General features: G+C 37.6%; 1 protein-coding gene across 1 annotated transcript in view; it reads left to right on the top strand.

Moving 5' to 3' along the window:
- Positions 1-24762, top strand: part of LOC136838097 (uncharacterized) — a 115703-nt gene that overhangs the window by 10130 nt on the left and 80811 nt on the right. The window contains exon 3 of the mRNA XM_067102943.1: positions 18912-19071. Within this exon, the coding sequence (XP_066959044.1) occupies positions 18912-19071 (160 nt within the window). The remainder of the gene's footprint in view (positions 1-18911; positions 19072-24762) is intronic.

Consider the following 24762-nt stretch of genomic DNA (forward strand, 5'->3'; position numbering starts at 1 on the left):
TAAAGTTAGCGTGTAGTGATGGCTTCTTTCTTTTCTTCCCTTCTTTCCCCTTTTTATTAGTTTCCTGTAAAAGAAAACTATTGAGATGACTATTTGTCTATCCGTCCTCGCTTTTTCTGTCCGCCCTCAGATCTTAAAAACTACCGAGGCTTGAGGCCTGCAAGTTGGTATGTTGATCATCCACCCCTAATCATTAAACATGCCAAATTGCAGCCCTCTAGCCTCAGTAGTCTGTATTTTATTTAAGGTTAAAGTTAGCCATGATCGTGAGTCTGGCACCGCTATAGGTATCAACAACACAGGCCGCCACCGGGCCGTGGTTAAAGTTTCATGGGCCGCGGCTGAGTTTCATGGGCAGTGGCTGAGAGTCTCCTACTGCATTATACGCTGTACAGAAAACTCGATTGCGCCGACATTTTTACTTGTGTCCTGTTAATTATACCACAGTTTATTGTTCCAGTCACCTTGTTGTAACGTATTATTGAACCACTAGCAATGAAATCACAAAAACATTCAACTTCCGACCATAACATCCCACAAACCGCAACGTCGATGAAACTTACAATAACTGCTGTCACTTAGGAAATGGATTTGACATTCCACACCCTTTACTTACTCCTTCCACGAACACAAAGACGACCTTGCAATCACAATTGTATATACGCTCAGAAATGTCCCCAGTGCCTTCCCTTGTTATTGGTAAGTTGCTGGTCAGTGTTGACAGAGTAATTATCTCGGGATGTTTTCCTAAGAAGTGTGTGTTTACTCTTTGCAATTATTCCCTGAGGGTGTGAATCATTACTTGGTAATGTGCTTCTTGAAGTGAGGAACACGTGGAGTGTATGTATTGATTGATACGTATACGATATTTACATAGGCTGTTGTAGTGATTCATGCTCCACGGCGGTTATTATTATTATTATTATTAATGTTATTATTATTATTTTATTAATTATTATTATTATTGTTAATTATTATTATGATTATTATTATATTATTAATATTATTTTATTTATTATTATTAGTATTTATTATTATTAATTATTACCTGGTTAAACTAAGATATTAACTTTTTACTATTATCCGTTGTTTGGGTGTTACCGATTATTATTATTACAGCCTTTTATCTCGTGTATCTAAGTTATGTATTTTTATTGTATCTACCTTGTCTATTTATATGGTCCTGAGCTGAAATAAAGGATATTAATATATATATATATATATATAATATATATATATATATATATATATATATATATATATATATATATATATATATATATATATATATATATTTATATATATATATATATATATATATATATATATATAAATGTATATGCATACACACACACACACACACACAGCTACTTATTTATGAGTATATGCGTAGATGAGCGAATACGGTAAAAACGATTTCCATATACGGCATACCACGACAAAAACAAATGGCCGGCCATAACGAAACATCGGGAAAGAGTCGTAACGGAATATGTCTGTATCTGCTCCCCATCCCTCTCCCCCAGTCCCCCCACCTCTCTCTCTCTCTCTCTCTCTCTCTCTCTCTCTCTCTCTCTCTCTCTCTCTCGTCACCGCCATTAGCTTTAGTGCTTTGTGACAGACAGACAAATTGCTCTCATCAGTCCGCATATGACCACACACAAACACACACACACACGCTTGCGCGACACACACACACAAGAAATACGACCGATAATCATAATAGTCCTCTTCTTCTTTTGGTTACTCTCATTGAATTGTTTGCTTTGCTCTCTCTCTCTCTCTCTCTCTCTCTCTCTCTCTCTCTCTCTCTCTCTCTCTCTCTCTCTGGGTCCAATTACGTTGTTTTGTGATATATCTTGTAAATAGTCAATTAAATTTTGACATGTTCATCATAGTTTATTTTCTTCTTTTATATATATATATATATATATATATATATATATATATATATATATATATATATATATATATATATATATATATATATATATACACACATACATACTATATATATATATATATATATACACATATATATATATATATATATATATATATGTGTGTGTGTGTGTGTTGTATCTACAAATACCAGTTTTACTCTCTATTTAGACTCCACTTTCCACAGGAAAAATCAGTTGCAGATATATATATATATATATATATATATATATATATATATATATATATATATATATATATATATATATATATATATATATATATATATACATATATATAATACCCATATAAAAAATAGGCCATTTATAAACTTGCATACTCTGTAGTCTGGGCTATTTGATTGTTTCTTTTCTGATTCACTCAAAAAACGTCTACCTTTCTATCTTTGCAGGCTTGCTTTAGTGGGAAGTAAGTAAAGTCAGATTCTGTAATAATCAAGTGGTCTCTATCATTCAAGTCAGTCCAAGGGTCAATCTGTGTGTCTTATTGCTCACTGAAGATCTTATGGAATATAGAATTTAGGTTAAAGGCTAGCGCTGGGACATATAAGGTCGTTCAGCGCTGAGGAGAAATTGAGAGTAAAGGTTTGAAAGGTGTAACAAGAGGAAAACCTAGGAGTTGCGCTATGAAACAACTGTTAGGAGAGGGTGGATAGCAAAAGGGAGAGAGAGAGAGAGAGAGAATGAACGGAGGTACATTAAAAGGAATGAAAGGGGTTGCAGCTAGGGACCGAAGGGACGCTGTAAAGAAACTGAAGTTCTTATGGGCTGTAGTATATATTTCATGCATTTACAACTTCATTCATAAAAAAAAGTGCAGGTGAGGAAATGACAAAATACCATCAAACAACCTTAGATTACGCTTTGGAACAGGGACGTATATCTACACCCTCGCTGTCACTCATTCATTGAAAAGCAACGTGAGTAAAACAAGCAAATAATAAGGAAGAACAACATACAACAATAAAACCCACGTCAACCTCTCGCTTTGTTTCACGTCTATTTACTCAATGACGTATTGAGTAAAGTATATAAGGTCCCTTTACGCAAACCCTTTTTTTTTCCTGTCGTTGATGGCACGTCCTCGCGCACAGCTCGTGAGCGCGTGCATGCGTGCACGCATTGAAGATGATTATTTGAGGTCTCCGTCGGTCGGAACCTTTCCAAAAGGGGAGAGAACCTCGTTTCCTTGTGCAAACATCGCCGGAGAATGAGGGAAGTTCCCTAATGAGGTATATATAAACGCCTCTCGATTTGCGAGGTTTTAGTTCGGGTTACTACGGAGTCCATGATTGGACACCCATTACAGTAAAAACCACGGATATTGTCGGGCGGTTGGCTTGGGAGGAGGGGGGAGAGGGGGTTTATGAATTGGCGTGGGAGGGAGAAGTGGATAGTTTGTGGGTGGGTGGGTAGGGGAGGGAGAGAGGAGTTTGTGGGTGGGTTGGGTAGGGGAGGGAGAGAGGGGTTTGTGGGTGGGTTGGGTGGGGGAATGGAGAGACGGGTTTGTTAGAGGGAGTGGATGGTTTGTGGATGGGTTGGGTAGGAGGGGAGAGAGAGAGAGGGGTTTGTTTGTGGATTGGGTAGGGGAGGGAGAGAGGGTTTGTGGGTGGGTTGGGTAGGGGAGGGAGACGGGTTTTGGGTGGGTTGGGTAGGGGGGAGGGAGAGAGGCGTTTGTGGGTGGGGTGGGTAGGGGGAGGGAGAGAGGGGTTTGTGGGTGGGTTGGGTAGGGGAGAGAGAGAGGGGGTTTGTTTGTGGGTTGGGTAGGAGGAGGGAGAGAGGGGTTTGTGGGTGGGTTGGGTAGGGGGAGAGAAAGAAAGAGTTTGTGGGTGGGTTGGGTAGGGGGGAGAGAGAGAGAGGGGGTTTGTTTGTGGGTTGGGTAGGAGGAGGGAGAGATGGGTTTGTGGGTGGGTTGGGTAGGAGGAGGGAGAGAGGGGTTTGTGGGTGGGTTGGGTAGGGGGAAGGAGAGCAGCACGCTTAAAAGGGGAAAGCTATTATGCTTTAAGAGTAGTCACCAACGCTAAAGAGATGCTAATGGGCAAATGGATGAGCGGTGCTTAGGAGCTAATAGATGACGGATAATGGCACCGTTGGTGCATAATCACGCAGATACGACAGAAATAATAGAGAAGCCATTTCCCCTTTTTTTATTTTTTCTCTTATTTTCTTAATGGTTAGGTTAAGTGCGGTTTAGCGAACCATCGCCGTTATTGGGATTGAATTATCAACAGGAAATATCGTAATGACAGGCTGGCGTTACTTAGTGCCGTCTTCACGTAAAGGAAGGCTAGCATTATTAGATGACAAAGAGGCTTAAATGCATATTCAAATCTGTGTCGATGTGTTTCCCACGGTCTTCTCGCGAAGGTGGGTTTGTTTTTATTGGGTTCTTCGGCGTGATTTAGGGTTCGGGCTGTTGTAATTTGTACTTGGAGAGAAATAAAAAAAAAAAAAGGGGTGGTGGTGTTGGAGGCCTCTTCATAGTGTTTCGCTTTGGCTTTACTTTTCGTTTACATGAATACATACTCATGTATGTTTGCACATATATAACTTTGCATGTATGTATATATATATATATATATATATATATATATATATATATATATATTATATATAAATATATATATATATAAATTTTTAGATATTTATGTATAAATATATATATATTAAATTTTTATATATAAAGATATATATATATATATATATATATATATATATATATATATATATATATATATATATATATCATCTTAAGGAGAGGATATGACTTGGGCCCGTGTTCTATAAAAAAAATCATTGCATCTTAATTGACTTACTGTATGTAGTGAATGAGGAACTTGAAGGTTATTCTTCTCTGACTGGTAGAAACCTGAGTGGAAAATGGTCGCTAGGAGCTAGCAACCGCATCCCAAATGGTCAATTGTGAAACGCGTATACTGAAAAACAATATGTATCTAGTAGATAATAAAGGGAGATTGATAAGTTAGTTGATTTGTAAAACAACGGGTCTCTATGTATTATTCTGATGCGACAGATGCCTTCAGAAGAAAGAACTGAAGTTCGTCAAATAATCCCCAGTCAGTTTTATTTAGTTTCAGGATTTAGAAAGAGAACATTGAAAAGAGACAGATTAATATCGTGGAAAATATAGGTATGAGTCTACTGCTTGCCACGGTATTTCAGTAGCTGGAAGGGCATGTATCCAAAGTTTTAAGGGGAAAGCGGTTAGGTAGAATGAAAGAAATAAATCGTAATTTTTTTTTATGGAAAGTTCCTTTGAGTTTGAAAAATTTTGAATTATATATATATATATATATATATATATATATATATATATATATATATATATATATATGTGTGTGTATATATAATATACACACATATTAATGCATATATATATATATATGTATATATGTATTACATATATGTATGTATCTATTCTATACATACACACACATTATATATATACATATATATACTGTATATATATATATATATATATATATATATATATATATATATATATATATATATATATATATATATATATATATATATAAACTTTAAGTCTATTATGCACCTAACGTACATGTACACATTCACACGTTAGCGTAACTTATTATAATATAAAATTTCTGTAAGAGAAAATAGAGAAAGAAAATTATATAAATCCCAATCCTTACCGAGAAAGAAGACAGATCAAACAATTCCATCCACACAACAGTGACAGCAACCAAATTGAGCGTTAAATTAGCCACCATTAATCAAGCGAGCAGCGGCAGAAGCAATCCATTCTGTGAAAATCCACGCCTCACCAAACATGGCAAATTGTTAATCCAATTAAAAGACGAATTATCCTTAATGACCTTCCCTCTCATCCGATACAATAGACAAAGAGGTCTCCTCTTTGGGAGGAAAAGATCCAACAAGGCCGCTTTGGAAACAATATTGAACGTTTCACGCGTCGTTACGCTTTCTTTTAGTTTCCCCTTGTCGCCGTTTTCAATAAATTCCTCTCTCCGTGCTCCTCCTGTCAAACTTAACGGCTCGAAGCCTTCGAAGCCACTTCCCTTGGCTGGTCTGAGGGTCCTTGTTCCCCCCACCGTCCCCCCTTATTTTAGGAGATGTTTTGAGGGCAGGCAAGCACTGTTATGTTATCAACGGCGAAGAATCGTAGCGGTTTTGTTTTGGGAGCAATTTGTGCTCAAGGGTAAAGGCTGATCCCGATGGACGAATTTGGTAATATACTGTAATTCTGCTACTACTGTGACGAATATAATATAATAATAATAATAATAATAATAATCATGCATATCGTGCGTTGTGTGTGTGTGTGACTACTTCATCTCTCTCTCTCTCTCTCTCTCTCTCTCTCTCTCTCTCTCTCTCTCTCTCTCTCTCTCTCTCTCTCTCTCTATACACAAACACACGTTTGTTCCTGCGCTCCCGTATGTTTTCGTCGTTCATGACAGTTGATATTTCAATCCTTTGCTCTGATATTTTGAGAAGTATGTTCTGTTTAAAAACAAAAACAAAATTGCCGGAAACTATATACTACTTCATATATATATATATATATATATATATATATATATATATATATATATATATATATATATATATATATTATATATATATATATATAATATTATATATATTATATTTATAAAATTTACAAATATAGTTTTAACATTAAGCTCGAACTTGAACAAGTAATGGTGCATAAAATAATACAAAAATCTTCTACTGCTAGTGCATCGAACCCCTACATTTGCTGTGTCTTTCATCTTTGTCTTGAATCTTGCTAAATGGAAACAGTTCCTGTATGTCGATATCGTTCCACACCATAGTTACTTCTTACTGCTCAGAAGGCTCATCAGTAGTGCATCTGGTGTTAGAAATTCATTTCTCCCTACATTGGTTCTGTGTCTTTCATCTTTGTCTTGAGCTGTTAATCAGCAGTGGTCTCTCTCTTGCTTCCTGGATATCAAGGCCATTACCTTCCAGTACATTCATTTTCATCAGAATTATTCAACCTTTTCACCAGCTTAACGCCCCACATCCTCCATTCTTTCCACATGGATCAAGCCACTACAAATCTCTGATGCCGTTTTTCATGTATGGTAACTCCAACTGCTTATACTGATCTTCACATTCCCACCATTTCAGTACTTCTCACTCTGTATACATATGCAAAAAAATCATTTCCTTATTCTTCAGCATTTCCTTTTCTTAACTTATCAATATCCGCACTTCACTTCCACAGAGGAGATGGTTCAGCAGTCCTTTCGTACATTCCGTAGATAACCCTCTTTTCTTCCATATCGTTTGCATACACCCTGGTGCTTTCCACACATTTTCTTATAACACAGCCATGTAGAGATTCATACACCCAAAAATTATTTCACTCACATTCTTGTCCATTCCAGGGCGTACGCTTATTACTGCAACTTTTTCTCCTGTCGCACTTAGTCTTTGTACTCCCTTGCCCGCCCTCAGAATCCTCTGACACTTCAGTGCTACCTTGTTCCTAGCTGTACCATTCTCACCCACCCAAGACCAGTCACATTTCTTGCCTCGCCTAGACATGAACACACTGCCCTTTCACTTTGTCTCTCTAGGTGCCGTAATATCCAGCTTTCTCTCCTTAGATAACTCAGAATATCGTACATTTTTTTCATCTCATTTAATCGCATTCAAATCCCGGTCTTTAATATTTTTTTTCTCTCTTGACTTCTTGCGACAACAGTATTGGGTATGGGGTTACCAACCCCATTCCCTGGGCATTTCGTGCTTTCGACAACTTGCAGAGCACAAAGAATAACATTATAGATGTTCGAGTGACGTGTGTTGGGCGAGCGGGTTCCGTTTTAGTAATCTGGTTTATCACAATCTCACGGCGGTCTGGTGAAATTTCTCGCTATAATATTCGACAGCTGAGGTCCCGTTGCTAGGTAACCAATTGGTTCTTAGCCACTTAAAATAAGGTTTTGAAGAGAAATAGCCTCAGTTAGATATTTTTTTTTATAATCTGGTTTTTGCCAATTCGTACTATTTGGGTTTTAGAGTCAGTTAGACTTTTTTTATATTCGCCAATTCGCAAATTTAGTCATGTGTAAGCATCGTTTTGCGCAGATCGTCTTGAATAATCATCCTAATTTTGTTTGCACTTAATTTGTCACAAATCGTCATGAATTATCAACTTAGTAAAAAATGAAATAATTAAATTCTACCAAATATCAATGACTATCATCAGTTTCAGCAGTTGAAAAGAGGTTTCGCACTGCGTTTTCATACATACGTGCAAAAATAAATACGCAGCGTGTAATTTTCGAGGACCCTCTCAGCTACCGGTTCTGTTCCACGCATGTCTTGGTTCTCCTCTCATGAATAACTGAAAATGTACACTTTTGATATACGTAGAACAGCTGACACAAAGAGAGCAAGCAGTTTGTCGCTGTATTACGCCTTCCTGGAAAATCAAAATTAAACCTCTCTCTTTTTTTTTTTTTTTTTTTTGAGGAGAGGGTTGGTTTGTGGGTTTGGAGGAGGAAGGGAAGGGAGTGGGCTTGGACCCCTGCTTAAGGTACAACTCAGTTTCGTGCAATGTACCCAAATCGAATGGTGTGAATTTGACCCCTGCCTTCTTGCAAGCTCATTTTGTCCTTAAATATTGACGATTTCCTTCCCTTCAGAGACTTTACATAATGAAGAAACATTTTTTATACCCAAGGGACAGGTACTGCCAAACTAAATCTTGTCAAATCTTGCCCTGTTCGTGTTAGCAAATTTATTTATTAATGCACTTCCCTTCCTAAGTGGTGATAAATACGCCTATTATAAAGGTCCAAGTCACGGGATTCCGAAAATACGGGGAAAGTGAGAAAGTGTCCCTCATTCTTCGCACAGGTATCTCGAGGTTGAAATATTTATATTTTTGTTCCTAACGCACAGCGATGTTTGCTCATTAGAAATTTCTTGGAATCTGCATATTGCGTACTTCTGGTTTCCCTTCGACCAGTTTTTTTTTTATTATATCTGAGTCACGCATTTTTCCTCTGCACGGATTTTTCGTCACTGAAATCAGACAGTCGCTATTTTGCTTTTTATAGAAGTATTTCATAGTAATTTGAATGTCATGGGACAAAATATTAAAAAGGAGAAGCTTGAATACAAAGTCTCTATTCAAAACGTCACTGAGATCGGATTTTTTTTTTTTTTTTTTTACAATAAGGTTACTAAGAAGTCCTTGGTACGCTTCCCAATTCATCTTACAAAATGAGTCACGATTTGTTATGGGTTCAGACGTGATGAATACCAATCATCTTCAAGGACGCACCGTCACGAGAGGAGAATTTTGAAGGTTAAGTAAAGAAAAAAAAAAAAAAAGTAATGATAATAATACACTGAAGTCACATAGACAGGTTTTTATACCAACACTGGTGATAATTGATATTGAAAGAATGTGGTCTAGACTCTGAAATGAGGGATAGACTTGCCACGTCAAAGAGAGACGGTTAAAGGAATAAAAAATGCAAGTGGAGATATGCCACACGATAATTGCACTTTGTATTTAGTGATAACAACAAAGGATTGATCATAACCTCTACTCAGCTTCTTGAAATAAATATAGCTGAATTATTTACAGTGTACCTGGGAAAGAAAATGTAGATGGGGAAGCATCGGTAAATAAATATTTAAAAAAAATTATGATCGATATTCTCCGGGAATATTTTTAAATATCAATTCGAGAAAGTTATCGCTGATTTTTTCATATCTGATTTTTTTAGGAGTTCAAGTAGAATTTATCAGCAGTTCTCTCTCTCTCTCTCTCTCTCTCTCTCTCTCTCTCTCTCTCTCTCTCTCTCTCTCTCTCTCTCTCTCTCTTTAGTTTTTTATTGGTTCAGAGAGTTTATTTCACATAAGTTATACTTTATTTCATTTTGGGAGTATGCATCGCTAACTACGTGAAAGGATAATTCCCTCAAGAATAAACGCTATAAAACAAGTAAAAAATGTGCCTAAGTTTCTTCGGCGCAATCGACTTTTCTGTACAGTTTATAATGCTGTATGAGCCGCGGCTCGTGAAACTTTAACCACGGGCCGGTGGTGGCCTATCCTATATCATTGCCAGAAGCACGATTATGGCTAACTTTAACCTTAAATAAAATAAAAACTACTGAGGCTAGAGGGGTGCAATTTGTTATGTTTGATGACTGGAGGGTGGATGATCAACAAATCAATTTGCAGCCCTCTAGCCTCAGTAGTTTTTAAGATCTGAGGGAGGACAGAAAAAGTGCGGACAGAAAAAAGTGCGGACGGACAGACAAAGCCGGCACGATAGTTTTCTTTTACAGAAAACTAAAACGGCTTTGTACTTTTATTTTGTAAAATCTGATTTTTATGTTTTGAGTGCAGTTTGCCTAGCACACTATTTTCCATTTTATTTTTTTCCCCATTTTAATATATTCTGAGGCTTTTAAATAGAAATCTTATATAGACTGAATGAATAATGTGTTTCGTTAAATGTGGACTGCTTTCCACTTTAAGAAGAATACTTATGTCATCGAGTAAAAATTTCTTTATTGCTCTGAGCTCTCTCTCTCTCTCTCTCTCTCTCTCTCTCTCTCTCTCTCTCTCTCTCTCTCTCTCTCTCTCTCAGTATCTTTTACCATAGAAACTTAGTTAGTCATAATAATAAAGCCTTGACGTGTAAGGGGAATACTTGAAGTTATCAAGTAAAGATTTCTGCATCGAGTTTAGTCTCTCTCTCTCTCTCTCTCTCTCTCTCTCTCTCTCTCTCTCTCTCTCTCTCTCTCTCTCTCTTCAGTATCTTTTACCATAGAAACTTAGTTAATCATAATAATAAAACCTTGACGTTTTAAGAGGGATACTTGAAGTTACCAAGTAAAGATTTCTGCATCGAGTTAAGTCTCTCTCTCTCTCTCTCTCTCTCTCTCTCTCTCTCTCTCTCTCTCTCTCTCTCTCTCTCTCTCTCTCTCTCTTCAGTATCTTTTACCATAGAAACTTAGTTAATCATAATAATAAAACCTTGACGTTTTAAGAGGGATACTTGTATCTTTTACCCAAGTTAATCATAATAATTCTGCAAAGTTTAAAGATTTCTGCATCGAGTTCTCTCTCTCTCTCTCTCTCTCTCTCTCTCTCTCTCTCTCTCTCTTCAGTATCTTTTACCATAGAAACTTAGTTGATCATAATAATTAAGCCTTGACGTGTTAAGAGGAATGCTCGGTTATCGAGTAAAAATTTATATTCTGCCTCGAGTCTCTCTCTCTCTCTCTCTCTCTCTCTCTCTCTCTCTCTCTCTCTCTCTCTCTCTCCTCTCCATTTCCTCGATAACCCTTTTGGCTTTTCCTGTTTATGCCGCTAAGCCCACCGAAATCCAGTCGCCTCATTAAAAGGCGCATTACCGCCTCATTCAGCCGCGAAACTTTGAAAGAATAACCGCCGGAAGATTTGCATAAAAAAATCGAAGTCTTTCGAACGTAATAGAACCTTACGAACCTTAGGAACCATAGGAACCTTTCAGAGTCTCCTCTTCACTTCCTTTGATCGTTATGATAAAAGTTCGCCTGACTAATTTCCTTTAATGACCAGCCGGACATATTTCCCTCTAAGCAGATAAACATAAATTGCTCAGGAGTCTATCCGTGTAGCACATAGCTCGCCGTTCCCCTTCGGAAAGTTTTTACAAAAGAGACAATTTACATAATCCCTCCTCTTCTTCTCCTCCTCCTCCTCCTCCTCCTCCTACGTCTCTCCTCCCCCACCTCCCACCTTATTTCTCCTCCTTTTTCCTCTTCTTTTTTCTTTCCTCCCCCCACTTTTTTCCCGAGATTGGTGGTCTGTCTCTCGCAGCGACTGGAAAAAAGACACTTTTATCCTGTCTTTTTTATATATACATATAGGGACCTGCTTTTATAGAAGATGGGATTGTGAGGATCAGATTTGGGACAGGAAATTGTAAAATTGTATCTGATATATTATAGAATAAATGTGCGGAAATAAAAGGTATACGGGTGCTTATATACAGCATATATTGTATATATATATATATATATATATATATATATACATATATACTGTATATATATATATGTATATATAGATTTCTGACTCACAACCGGATCGAACCCAGGTCTTTCAATTGAAAGACGAGACTGGTTGGCAGCGGTCTCGTCTTTCAATTGAAAGACCTGGGTTCAACCCTGATGTGTCAGAAATTTATTTCTGTTCTACACGTGATTGTGTGTTGGTTATTTCTACATTTATATATATGTGTGTGTTTGTGTGTGTGTATGTATTCATGTATGGTGCCAAAACACATGTATTTCCTCCCGTTCCATAAAGCCCCGACGCCCATATATTAGATGGTAACCTACGGCGTCTGTTGTTACAGTTAAACATCGCGCGAGATAAATTACTTCTTAATAGGCCTATGAAGACATTTGAATATTTGGGTAACAGATTTACTAACAACGCGTGTGCGCTTTTGCGGGGCGGGGGCGGTGGGGACGATGAAATTTGTGGAATGGAGCCCTCTCTTGACCGGAAAGCGACGTAACACACACACACACACACACACACACTAACTTTATGCATCCTGCTTCGTGAAGGATTCGTAAGTGTAGGAGTCTTGATTGATGATGTCACACATGAGACTCTCTCTCTCTCTCTCTCTCTCTCTCTCTCTCTCTCTCTCTCTCTCTCTCTCTCAATGCTATTTACATTTTGACTCCCGACCCCAGGAGATGTTATAATAGTAAGAATTTTACCGTGATATATTCCTCTCTCTCTCTCTCTCTCTCTCTCTCTCTCTCTCTCTCTCTCTCTCTCTCTCTTCTCTCTCTCTCTCTCTCTCTCTCTTTTACAGTGGCTTTTGTAGTGAAATTTAACAGTCTCAATTTTGTAGTGATATATTCTCTCTCTCTCTCTCTCTCTCTCTCATTTACGTTTTGGTTTTCGACCTAAGAAGTACAACGGTAACAGTTTTACGTAATATATTCCTATCTCTCTCTCTCTCTCTCTCTCTCTCTCTCTCTCTCTCTCTCTCTCTCTCTCTCTCTCTCTCTCTCTCTCTTGTACATTTTGGTTCTCGACCCAGGAAATATAACAGTAACAATTTCAGAGCGATATATTCCTCTCTCTCTCTCTCTCTCTCTCTCTCTCTCTCTCTCTCTCTCTCTCTCTCTCTCTCTCTCTCTCTCTCTCTCTCTCTCTCTCTGGGTTGATATATTAATGCCTGGGTATCAGCCTCTGAGCAGGAAAATGTTCCTGAATCATGAGAAACAGATGACTCATTCGGCATCCTTTTCCTCTTCATCTCCTTCTTCCTCTTCATCTTCTTCTTCTTCTCCTTCTTTATTTTAGAAGGAATGGGATTCACGTGTTCCATGTCTTCCTCTCTTGCTCGCCATCATTCCTTCATTCATCCCCCTTTAATTCATTTCTCCGGAGTCACCAGACCAGCGCTGTCCCTTCGAAGTCTCTCTCTCTCTCTCTCTCTCTCTCTCTCTCTCTCTCTCTCTCTCTCTCTCTCTCTCTCTCTCTCTCTGAAAAAATTTTCCATTCGGTTTCCATCTTCCGAGGAAGATGTATTGTTTGCAAGGCTTTGTTTGTTTCGTTTGTTTTGTCTGAAGGAAATGTCCAAGAGGGTCATAGCGCCAAAATGTAAAAGAGAGAGAGAGAGAGAGAGAGAGAGAGAGAGAGAGACACGAATATAGCGCTATAAAATTGTTACTATTAAATTTCCCTGGTCGAGAACCTTTTAAAGGCAAAGAGAGAGAGAGAGAGAGAGAGAGAGAGAGAGAGAGAGAGAGAGAGAGAGAGAGAGAGAGAGAGAAGGGCTTAGTTGGTAGCCGATGGCCAGTCACGTGGAGGGCTTAGGACTTTTACAAAGCTTGTCCACCAAATTGAGATAGGACCAAGCATAGGAGAGATATTTATAAGGGAGTCCAGCGTTGATTCAAGCCACTTAAATAAATGGTTGAATTTCTTACTTAGAATTTCTAAGGAAGTTGAGCCTTTCACGGTGGAACAGACTTGAATGTTAAACTGTTTACATTTAGGATTTAGACCCCAGGAAATATTATGACAGTAAAGATTTTACAGTGACATTTCTCTCTCTCTTCTCTCTCTCTCTCTCTCTCTCTCTCTCTCTCTCTCTCTCTCTCTCTCTCTCTCTCTCTCTCATTTTGGTTTTCGACCAGGAAAATATGTAACAATTTTATTGGTCTAATATATATATATATATATATATATATATATATATATATATATATATATATATATATATATATATATATGTGTTTAACATTCTGGTTCTCGACCGATAAATATTATATCAACATTCTGGTTTTACAGTGATAATATCTATATCTCTCTCTTTCTCTCTCTCTCTCTCTCTCTCTCTCTCTCTCTCTCTCTCTCTTCCCTTTGGTCTGACCACCCATTGAAGCGTCTTTCCTTCTTTCCCTTTCTCTTGAAATCGGAAGAAGGCGCAGTAGCAGAAGACATAAATAATCGCTCCCATATGCAATCTCCGTAATGGACTCTTGCTATTGAGAATTGTGTATATACACGGGAGGAAGATATTTCTCTCGAGTCCTTTTTGGGGGTTCTCGTTTTTGCCCGAGAGACTGAGACTTCGCATATAATTTTCGGTGATGCTGGAAAGGGAGACGCTAACAAGCATAATAACGAGGAGGTGGAATGGGAAGGTCGAGAGAGAGAGAGAGAGAGAAAGGGAGAGATGGGTAGATTTAGAGAGAGAGAGAGAGAGAGAAGGACAGGGATAGAGAGGTAGAAAAGAGAGAGAGAGAGAAGGATAGTGATAAGGAGAGAGAGAGAGCGTGAAGGCAGAGAGGATAGGGAGAGATAGAGAAAGGGAGAGGGAGAGCAGGATAAGGATAGGAAGAGAGAAAGAAGTATAGGGATAGAGATAGAGAGCAGGATAAGGATAGAGAAGAGATAGAGAGAGAGAGAGTGCAGGATAAGGATAGAGAAGAGACAGAGACAGAGAGAGAGAGAGCAGGATAAGGATAGGGAGAGATAGAAGGAGAAGAGAGAGACTGAGAGAGAGATCTGAACGGGTCCGGTGATGGATGGTTTTAGTGTTTTTTTTTTTAAGATTCGAAAGGAAGGAAAATACAAAAAAACGCTCAGTATTGTCTTCCCGAGAGAGAGAGAGAGAGAGAGAGAGAGAGAGAGAGAGGGAGAGAGAGAGAGAGCCCAATGTCCCCTTCTGTCCACTCATTTTTCCGTCAAGTCTTCTGACGTAAATTTGATCACCCCGTGAAATACGCTTTTCAGGATATACGCGAATGGCTTAATAATTGCCCTGTCGTGCCAAGTGATTTACATGATGCGATCGTATAAATAGATTATGAGAGAGAGAGTGGATGCGTAACCAGGATTCATACGCACACATACGCGCTTGCGCGCACGCGATATCTCGCTGGTCATTTGAGTAATATCCAAAAAGGTTTCCCAAATATTTTAACATGTTTTCGGGCCAGGGTATAATTCTGAGTATGGGGCTGGAAATTGTAGAGGATGTGAGCTGGCTCTTTTTATATATATTTTTTGAATGTTAGTCTGTTTATCTATGGGTGTATTAATGTGAGTAGGACTATATTTGTCTGTAGTAATGTGTAAGCATTGTATATTATATTTTTACGTATGCGCATGCCATTTTTTTGTGTCAGGAAGTATCTGTATCTGTGTCATGTGTTTATGAGTCTTCACGCTCACGCATTCATAAATAAACTATGCAAAGTCTCCCAGCTGGATTTGAAGGAAAAAAGAATTTTCTCTATAACCTCTCTCCCCACACCTAAACCCCCACAATACCCACCCACAACCACTTACCCATTGTTAGAAATGATTGCAGCGTCCAGCTGAATGGAGTTCCGTGCGAATAACCTCACCAATAATTGATAAACCTAAACAAGTTTTCGTACATTGATCGTTTAACCCAGCCCAACCCCCCGCCACCGCTTTTACGGGGCGTCGTCATGATTATTAATAATATTTTCGTCGAGTGTTGCAAAGATTAATTACTTTCAACAACAACAGTTTTTTTTTTTTTTTTTTTTTTTTTTTAGTTTCGCGGAACTAATGAAATGCTGTCCATGAAGTTCGTTGCTTGTACTTTATCGCCGTTTGGATTTATGATGATAAATTGTTACGTTCGCTGAGTGACTCACTTTTTGATAAGTTGTTTTCCTCTCTCTCTCTCTCTCTCTCTCTCTCTCTCTCTCTCTCTCTCTCTCTCTCTCTCTCTCTCTCTCTCTCTCTCTTCACGTGTTGAGTCTATTTTAAAAAGAGAGAGAGAGAGAGAGAGAGAGAGAGAGGAAGGTTGAAGAGCATATCTCCTGAACGAAAAGAATAAATGTATTGAGAGAGAGAGAGAGAGAGAGAGAGAGAGAGAGAGAGAGAGAGAGAGAGAGAGAGAGAGAGAGGTTGAAGAGCATATCTCCTGAACAAAAAGAATAAAAGAGAGAGAGATAGAGAGAAAGAAGCTTATCTCGTGAACTAAAAGAATAAAATATTTGAGAGAGAGAGAGAGAGAGAGAGAGAGAGAGAGAGAGAGAGAGAGAGAGAGAGAGAGAGAGAGAGAGAGAGTGGAGGGTAGACACATTTTTGAAGATACGCTCTTTCTCTCAATTCAGTCTTTTCGTGCGTCAGGCACAATTTGATAGTTTTAGGTCTGTTTATCTCTTATCAGAAACTAATTTGTTAAATATTGTACAAACGCCGCTAACGACATTGTTATTCATCACAGATATGATTTAGAAAGTCGTAGTAAAATAAAGAACTGTATTTCAGTTCCGTTTCAGGAAGGGAGATTCAGCAATAATAAAAAGTTGATTCTGACACTTGACTTCTTTATTTTTGTCAACTACTTCTCAAATATCTAGGAATTAGTCAGTCCATTAGATGATAAATATAACACATTTGACGGTAACGGCATTGCTGAACATAGATTATTTTTTAGTGTCATTGTGAATCTTCTTTTAATCAATTTTAGCTTTTTTGATTTGTATCACATTGCTAATGCAAGCCTTTCTCCACATTCGTCTGTTTATCCTAGTTGATTTTGTCCATTTTTTTTCATTTTCATTTTTATCCTTTTCCCCGTCTCTGTTTCCTCCTCACTTTTACTTCATTTGTAATTTCTTTCCTGTCTTCTCTCTTGTGAAGGATACGTTCCTGACGCCAGGTGGCTACGGAACACTGGCCAGGCCACCACGACCTTGGATTTCGTGGGTCCGTCTCCCTTCTTCCCCTCAACGAAAAAGTTTGAGAGTCTTTCCTTATTTCCGTTTTTCGAGGTCAAGTCATGTTCGTTTTCCTTCTCCTTCCGTTTCTTTTTTTTTTCCTTCGGGTCTGTTATAAAAATTTGGCATAAGACATAATTAGATGAAGTGTAGTGTCCTTATATCTTATTTGGATACTCAGTTATTTGAAATACACTTTTGGAAATCTAGTTCAGTTTTTTCATTACAGTGTATTATTTCGTTTGAATAAGAAACCTGTGGCCTTTTTTTTTTTTGCTATAAATTCCTGTACTTCGAATATCAATCGCGCTTTGTGTTCATTGTTTCAGAAAGCTTCCTGTGCTCAATTCTTCTTAAAAAATGATCGCATTTAAATATCTTTAAACTTGCACACACTTTGATTTGTTTTGGAAAGGTTTACTCTCACTTAACGCACATAGCCAGTGAATTTTGGACATAGCCAGTCAATTTTAGACATAGCTAATAGCTAGTGAATTTTGGAAATATCCAGTCTACTTTAGAGGTAGCCAGTGAATTTTGGACATAGCCAGTCAAATTTTAGAGATAGCCAGTGAATTTTTGACTTAGCTAATCAATTTTAGAGATAGCCAGTGAATTTTGGACTTAGCCAGTCAATTTTAGAGATAGCCAGTGAGTTTTGGACATAGCCAGTCAATTTTAGAGATAGCCAGTGAATTTTGGACATAGCCAGTCAATTTTAGTGATAGCCAGTGAATTTTGGACATAGTCAGTGAATTTTAGAGATAGCCAGTGAATTTTGGACATAGCCAGTCAAATTTGGACATAGCCAGTCAATTTTGGACACAGCCAGTCAATTTTAGAGATAGCCAGTGAATTTTGGACATAGCCAGTCAATTTTAGAGATAGCCAATCAATTTTGGACATAGCCAGTCAATTTTAGAGATAGCCAGTGAATTTTGGACATAGCCAGTCAATTTTAGACATATCCACTCAATTTTGGACATGGACAGTCAGTTTTAGACATAGCCAGTCAATTTTGGACATGAACAGACAATTTTAGGCATAGCCAGTCAATTTTGGACATGGACAGTCAATTTTGGGCAGTCAATTTTAGACAAACTTGCCCACCCTTGATTCTGTAGGCTGTTGTTTTTGAACGAGATGCAAATCGGAATCCACCAGGGTTCATTATAATTTAACAACTGAATTTTTTTTTTTTTTTGCCCGAAGACATGCTACCATGACAATGTATGACGTAACCAGTTGACTTAATGCTAATAGAGACACATCGTATTTTGCTTTTGTTATTAATTAATTAATTAAAAAATCAGAAATGTCTCCTAGCGTTTTTGTAATGTGCAAGAAATTAACTGTGCTGCATGAAAATATTGTCAGTATTCCTAATAAATACTGAAAATATTCGATATGAAGAGAAGTATTTGATTAATTAACTTTTGTAAATATACATGTACACATACATACATACATACATACATACATACATACATACATACGGACAGCTACTTGGGTAAATCAAGATAAAAGGCGGAGCAGTTGTGGTAGCAGTAAATAGCAGTCCAGTCATAATTCCCCGGCCAGAGCGATAAGATTGAGACGGAACTCTTCTTATTAAGATGTAATGGCCGACATTTTTCTTATCTGTCAGACAGCTTGCGTCATAATGAAGGATATAACTGAGAGGGGGAGGGGGTTGGGAGGCTGTCCACCAGCAGTTATCACAGCAGGGTCGCGACGGAGTGGCTGTCCGCTGTTAATTGCCCTGCTCCATTCCCCATCGGAGATCAGGTCACTGAGGCTAATCGGTCGTTAGGACTTCGTCTTAACGGCGTCGGGGGGAGGAATGCCAAGCATCCCGTATTTGATTCACTGCTTATCCGTGAACGTTGGACCTTGAGATGCAACGATGTTTCGCGTAATGTGGATGTACGATAGGGGGTGAGGAGAATGTTCTTGTGTGAGCGATAATATTATGGGTTGTGGGGTAAACGTTTGGAGTTGATGATGCGATATGGAGATATTTCTAGAGGCGATTTTCATTAGGGGATTTCAACGTTTGCTTGTCTCATTATAGTACTATGTTCAGTGTTCAATGGTCGTTCATTTAGTAGATTTAGCTTTCACTAAATGAGTATATCCTTTGACTCGATTATGCTGTTATTATTTATATAACTGTTTTATGCATATATATATATATATATATATATATATATATATATATATATATATATACATATATATATTATACATATATATATATATATATATATATATATATATATATATATATATATATATATATATATATATATATATATATATATATAGTTTATGTGTGTGTAAATTTTAAACAATTATACATTTTTCCTTAAGGATTCATCTTCCATTTTCAAAACATACAAACATACATTTACAATACATACATACATACATACATACATACATACATACATACATACATACATACATATATATATATTATATGTATATATATATATATCTTATATAATATATATATATGTGTGTGTGTGTGTGTGTGTGTGTGTGTGTGTTTGTGTGTGTGTGTGTTAGTATCTTTTGGAAATACAATACCCTCTTTTTAAATGGAATCACATCTGCATAGTAAAATGGGCGCTTCACCTCAATATATAGTATTTTCTAGGGTCCACGTATACCCCACATAGCTTTTAGTTTTCTGTTAAAAAAACTGTTGAGATGGCCATTTGTCTGTCCGTCCACACTTTTTCTGTCCGCCCTCAGATCTTAAAAAACTGAGGGTAGAGGGCTGCAAATTGGTATGTCTATTATCCACCCTAAAATCATCAAACATATCAAATTGCAGCCCCATAGCCTCAGTAGTTTTGGTTTTATTAAAGGTTAAAGTTAGCCATGATTGTGCGTCTGGCAACGCTGTATGTGCCAACAACACAGCCCACCGCCGGGCCGTGGGTGAAAGTTTCATGGGTCGCGGCTGAGAGTTGTATGGGTCGTGGCTCAAAGTTTCATACAGCATTATATGTTTATTTTAACATCAAACAAAAATGTTTCACTCAAACATTTTAAGCATTCATCTTTGTATCGTCTGAACTCACATTATTCTTACACCTAACAATCTATCGTCTTCTTCTGTCTTACTTTCTCACTCAGAATCATACCCTGTTTCTTCTTGGCTGGTAAAGTGTATTTCAGCTGATTCGTGGAGAAGAGCTTTCCATTTTATCATGAAATTCTGATTAAAAGTTTTCAGTGAGTAAAGTATCCAAGAAATATAAGGAATCGAAAAGTTAGAAGTTAATTGCATGTTGGTTGTTTGTGTTTTCATGTACATATATGTACATGATCTATGTATATATATTTTATATATATATATATATATATATATATATACTATATATGTAATATATATATTTTATAGATATATATATATATATATATATATATATATATATATATATATAGAGAGAGAGAGAGAGAGAGAGAGAGAGAGAGAGAGAGAGAGAGAGAGAGAGAGAGAGAGAGAGAGTTTCACCCGTCATCAGCAACATGATCATTATCTCCTTACCACAAAAAGTATACTTACACCTATAATTATTTCCTTACAGAATATGTAGAATATGCCTTGATAAGATACTTTTCACGCTAAGAAACAGAATTTACTGCATTCCATATTCTCTCTCTCTCTCTCTCTCTCTCTCTCTCTCTCTCTCTCTCTCTCTCTCTCTCTCTCTCCTGGCACTAAATTAACAGCGCTCAACCCCTGTGCAGCCTGACGACTGACCAGCCATGAATTAATACATCTTCCCTATGATTGTCACATAAAGCCTGTTATTTATGATTTCATTTAGGCGGTAATTATCTCCATTCGTAAGCGACCGGGGCCATTCTCTGACGTGTTATGACATGGGTGATCGCAGAGAGAGAGAGAGAGAGAGAGAGAGAGAGAGAGAGAGAGAGACTCCTTGTCAAAAATCACATTTCTCTTTGTGACGACGAAGCAAGAAGCAGCTTTGTTCTGAAGGGTCGAACATTTGTGTAGAAAACGGGAGTTATAATCATAAGGCGGGCCAGGAGAGGGGAAACTATTACGTCTTGACAGTAGTCGCGATATGTGTGAATGAGATGCGTCTCTCTCTCTCTCTCTCTCTCTCTCTCTCTCTCTCTCTCTCTCTCTCTCTCTCTCTCTCTCTCAAGGATAGATTAAAGCAAATCTGTACATCATCTAGATAATAAAGACAAGTCATCAGTGACCGATAATTAATCGTTGATTTCGTGTTACTGTAAGCCATGTATTCATCCTAGTCATAAATAATGTCTTCATTCATTTTTCCTTGTACACTTGATCTTTGCTGTGATAGAGGCAATTGTTGTTTCTTTTATTATAAGTAGGTCAGTTATGAAATGATATATTTCCAGTTCTTGTCACCCACAAATCTATGTTTATTAAATTTTGTATTAGTCTTCAACATAGCTTGCACACTATACCTTTACATACCTCATGAATATATGATTCACATACTATATCCACAAACTCTTGCTTTTTGCAGCTTACTGAAATTCCAGAATTTTTTATGTAATGAATGTCATTACTCTCTTGATCTCAGTCCCCGTAAGGGGATAGTGCCGTCAGTGCTCCTCACACGGTGTACTGTATGCATTACTTAAGGTTCTGTGCAGCTTCCCTTTGGCCCTTAGCTGCAACCCCTTATATTTTTTTTTTACTGTACCTCCATTCATATTCTCCCTTCCATCTTGCTATCCACCCTCTCCTAACACTTGTTTCATAGTGCAACTGCGAGATTTTCCTCCTGTTACACCTTTCAAGACCTTCTACTCTCACTCAGTTTCCCTTTCAGCGCTGAAAGACCTCATAGGTCCCAGCGCTTGGCCTTTGGCCTAAATTCTACATTCCTTTCCATTTCATTCCATTCCTCTTGATCTCAGAATTGGTGAACGAAGTCCACAATTATCTGTACTTATACTCTCTCTGGCTAAACAGTCGAAAGCTTCCAGTAACAGAGATAATATACGTACATCCATGTAATTGTGGATTTTCTTCATCCAAACACACATATATAAATAATTCCAAAGAGAATTCTGTTTATCTATGAAAAAAAGTATTAAGAAAGGAAAGATACTCAGAAAATCGAATGAGCACCATATTCTTTGGAGGCTTGAATTTTAAGTCAGTGGCCTCTGTGGCCCTTGTTCCGTATGAATAGGGTTCATCTTCTGAATAATAACAATAATAATAAATCTTAAGCCCAATTGTTACTGTAATTTCCTACGCTGGGAAAATATATTATACATTGAAAAACGTTGATAATTCAAGCACAACAAGAATTTTGCACGATAGTGTTTATTTTTTCTATATTGTTCTTTTGGTCTTTTTTTTTTTTTTGTATAGCAACATCGGAAACACACTTCATGCATCAAATACATTTCTCTTATATTTACGTCAGAATCTCTCTCTCTCTCTCTCTCTCTCTCTCTCTCTCTCTCTCTCTCTCTCTCTCTCTCTCTCTCTCTCTGGTATCCACATGGACTTTCCCACAGCCTCTCTAATCCGCATCAATATCTCTTAGCAATGATTCCCTATGCAAAAATGCAGGTACACAACATTCTGCAATAAAGCTTATCAACGGTCGGTAAGCACGCATTGTTGCAGTGCTCAGGCTCGACATATGTTCACCGTGACTACGCAGGAGAGAGAGAGAGAGAGAGAGAGAGAGAGAGAGAGAGAGAGAGAGAGAGAGAGAGAGAGTATTTATCAATTAACTAGGTAGATTATTTGCATTTGTTCTCGAAGATTTATAAGAAGAGAGAGAGAGAGAAATTTCTGTATCAGTTAACCAGGTAGTTATTTGGATTTGTTCTCGAAGATATATAAGGAGAGAGAGAGAGAAAGATTTAGTATTTATCAATTAACTAGGGTAGTTATTTGGATTTTGTTCTCGAAGTTGATGAGGAGAGAGAAAGAGAGAGAGATTTAGTATCTATCAATTTATTTATTAATTAACTAGGTAGGTTGTTTGCATTTGTTCTCAAAGGTTTATAAGAAGAAAGAGAGAGAGAGCTATAATATTTAGAAATTGACTAGGTAGGTTATCTTCATTTGTTCTTGAAGATTTATAATAAGCCAGTGAGCAATTTGATTATCTTAACACGCATAAGTTTCATTGTTGTTATGTAAAATTGTTATACAGCTGTAATGTTACTTACTTCTTATTTTATTTCCATTCCTGTGACTCATTTTTGTTTTTCATTCCATAGAGTGTTATTATTGGTCTTAAGAATAAATTTATAATAATAAATTTTGTGGTGCTTATATTTTTGTAAATATTACGATCTGAAATATATTGATAATTATTGTCGTCAGCCTTCTTATAATAATAATAATAATAATAATAATAATAATAGTGCTCCATTACCATTTATGTCTTTGTGAGTTGTTCCCTTTCTTATCGATAATTTATAATCAGGCAGTTATTACAAGTTATGTTATCGGTACGTGTTGATCTGTCAGTATATGAGAGAGAGAGAGAGAGAGACAGAGGAGTGTAGAGAGTGAGAGAGAGAGAGAGGAGAATATATGCGTGAATGTATATGTGTGTGTGTGTGTGTGCATAGAGAGAGAGAGAGAGAGAGAGAGAGAGAGAGAGAGAGAGAGAGAGAGTGTGTGTGCATGGAGAGAGAGAGAGGAGAGTAATACGAGTGAGCGTGTGTGTTTGTGTGTGTGGAGAGAGAGAGAGAGAGAGAGGGGAGTATAATACGAGTGAGTGTGTGTGTGTGTTTGCCAGTTGGTTTCACAGGCGGGGGGACCCAGCCAGCTGCCTAATCTTCGTTAATTCCCGTATATAGATTATATTGATCTTTTTAATTACTCTCAGTGGATCAAGCGATCACCTTCCCTTCGGATCCGGATCCGGGGGTCGTCGACGTCATTGTTCGGCATCCGGAAAAAAACCGGAGTCCGATGCAGTGCGCCGATTCGTAAACGGTCTCCTGATGAGATTTTAAATATTGGGGACTCGAAAAATGATCATACTCTGAGGGGGTTGGGGGGGTGGGGAGGAAGGTAGAGGGGAGGGAGAGTCTGAGAAGGGGGGAGGGAGAGAGAGAGAGAGAGAGGAGAGAGAGAGAGAGAGAGAGAGAGAGATGGAATGAGAGGGAGTAGAAGGAGGGAGAGAATTTGGTAACAAAAAGTCCAATGGCTTATTTAATGATGAAAAGGACTGAGGTGATTAGATTGTTTTAATTTTGAATTGCATTGAGAGAGAAAGAGAGAGAATTTAGTAACAAAAAGGTCACTGGTTTTTGTAATAATGAAAAGGACTGTGGTACTTAGATTGTTTTAGTTTTAAATTGCATTGAGAGAGAGAGAGAATTTAATAGAGAGAGAGACTGTCTTACTTGATGATGAAAAGGAAGAGAGAGAGAATTGTTTTAATTTTGAATTCCACTTGATGAGAAAAGAGATGACAGATAGACAGACTGTTTTA

The sequence above is a fragment of the Macrobrachium rosenbergii genome, chromosome 4 (genome assembly GCF_040412425.1).
Source record: "Macrobrachium rosenbergii isolate ZJJX-2024 chromosome 4, ASM4041242v1, whole genome shotgun sequence".
In the NCBI taxonomy this organism is placed as follows: domain Eukaryota; kingdom Metazoa; phylum Arthropoda; class Malacostraca; order Decapoda; family Palaemonidae; genus Macrobrachium; species Macrobrachium rosenbergii.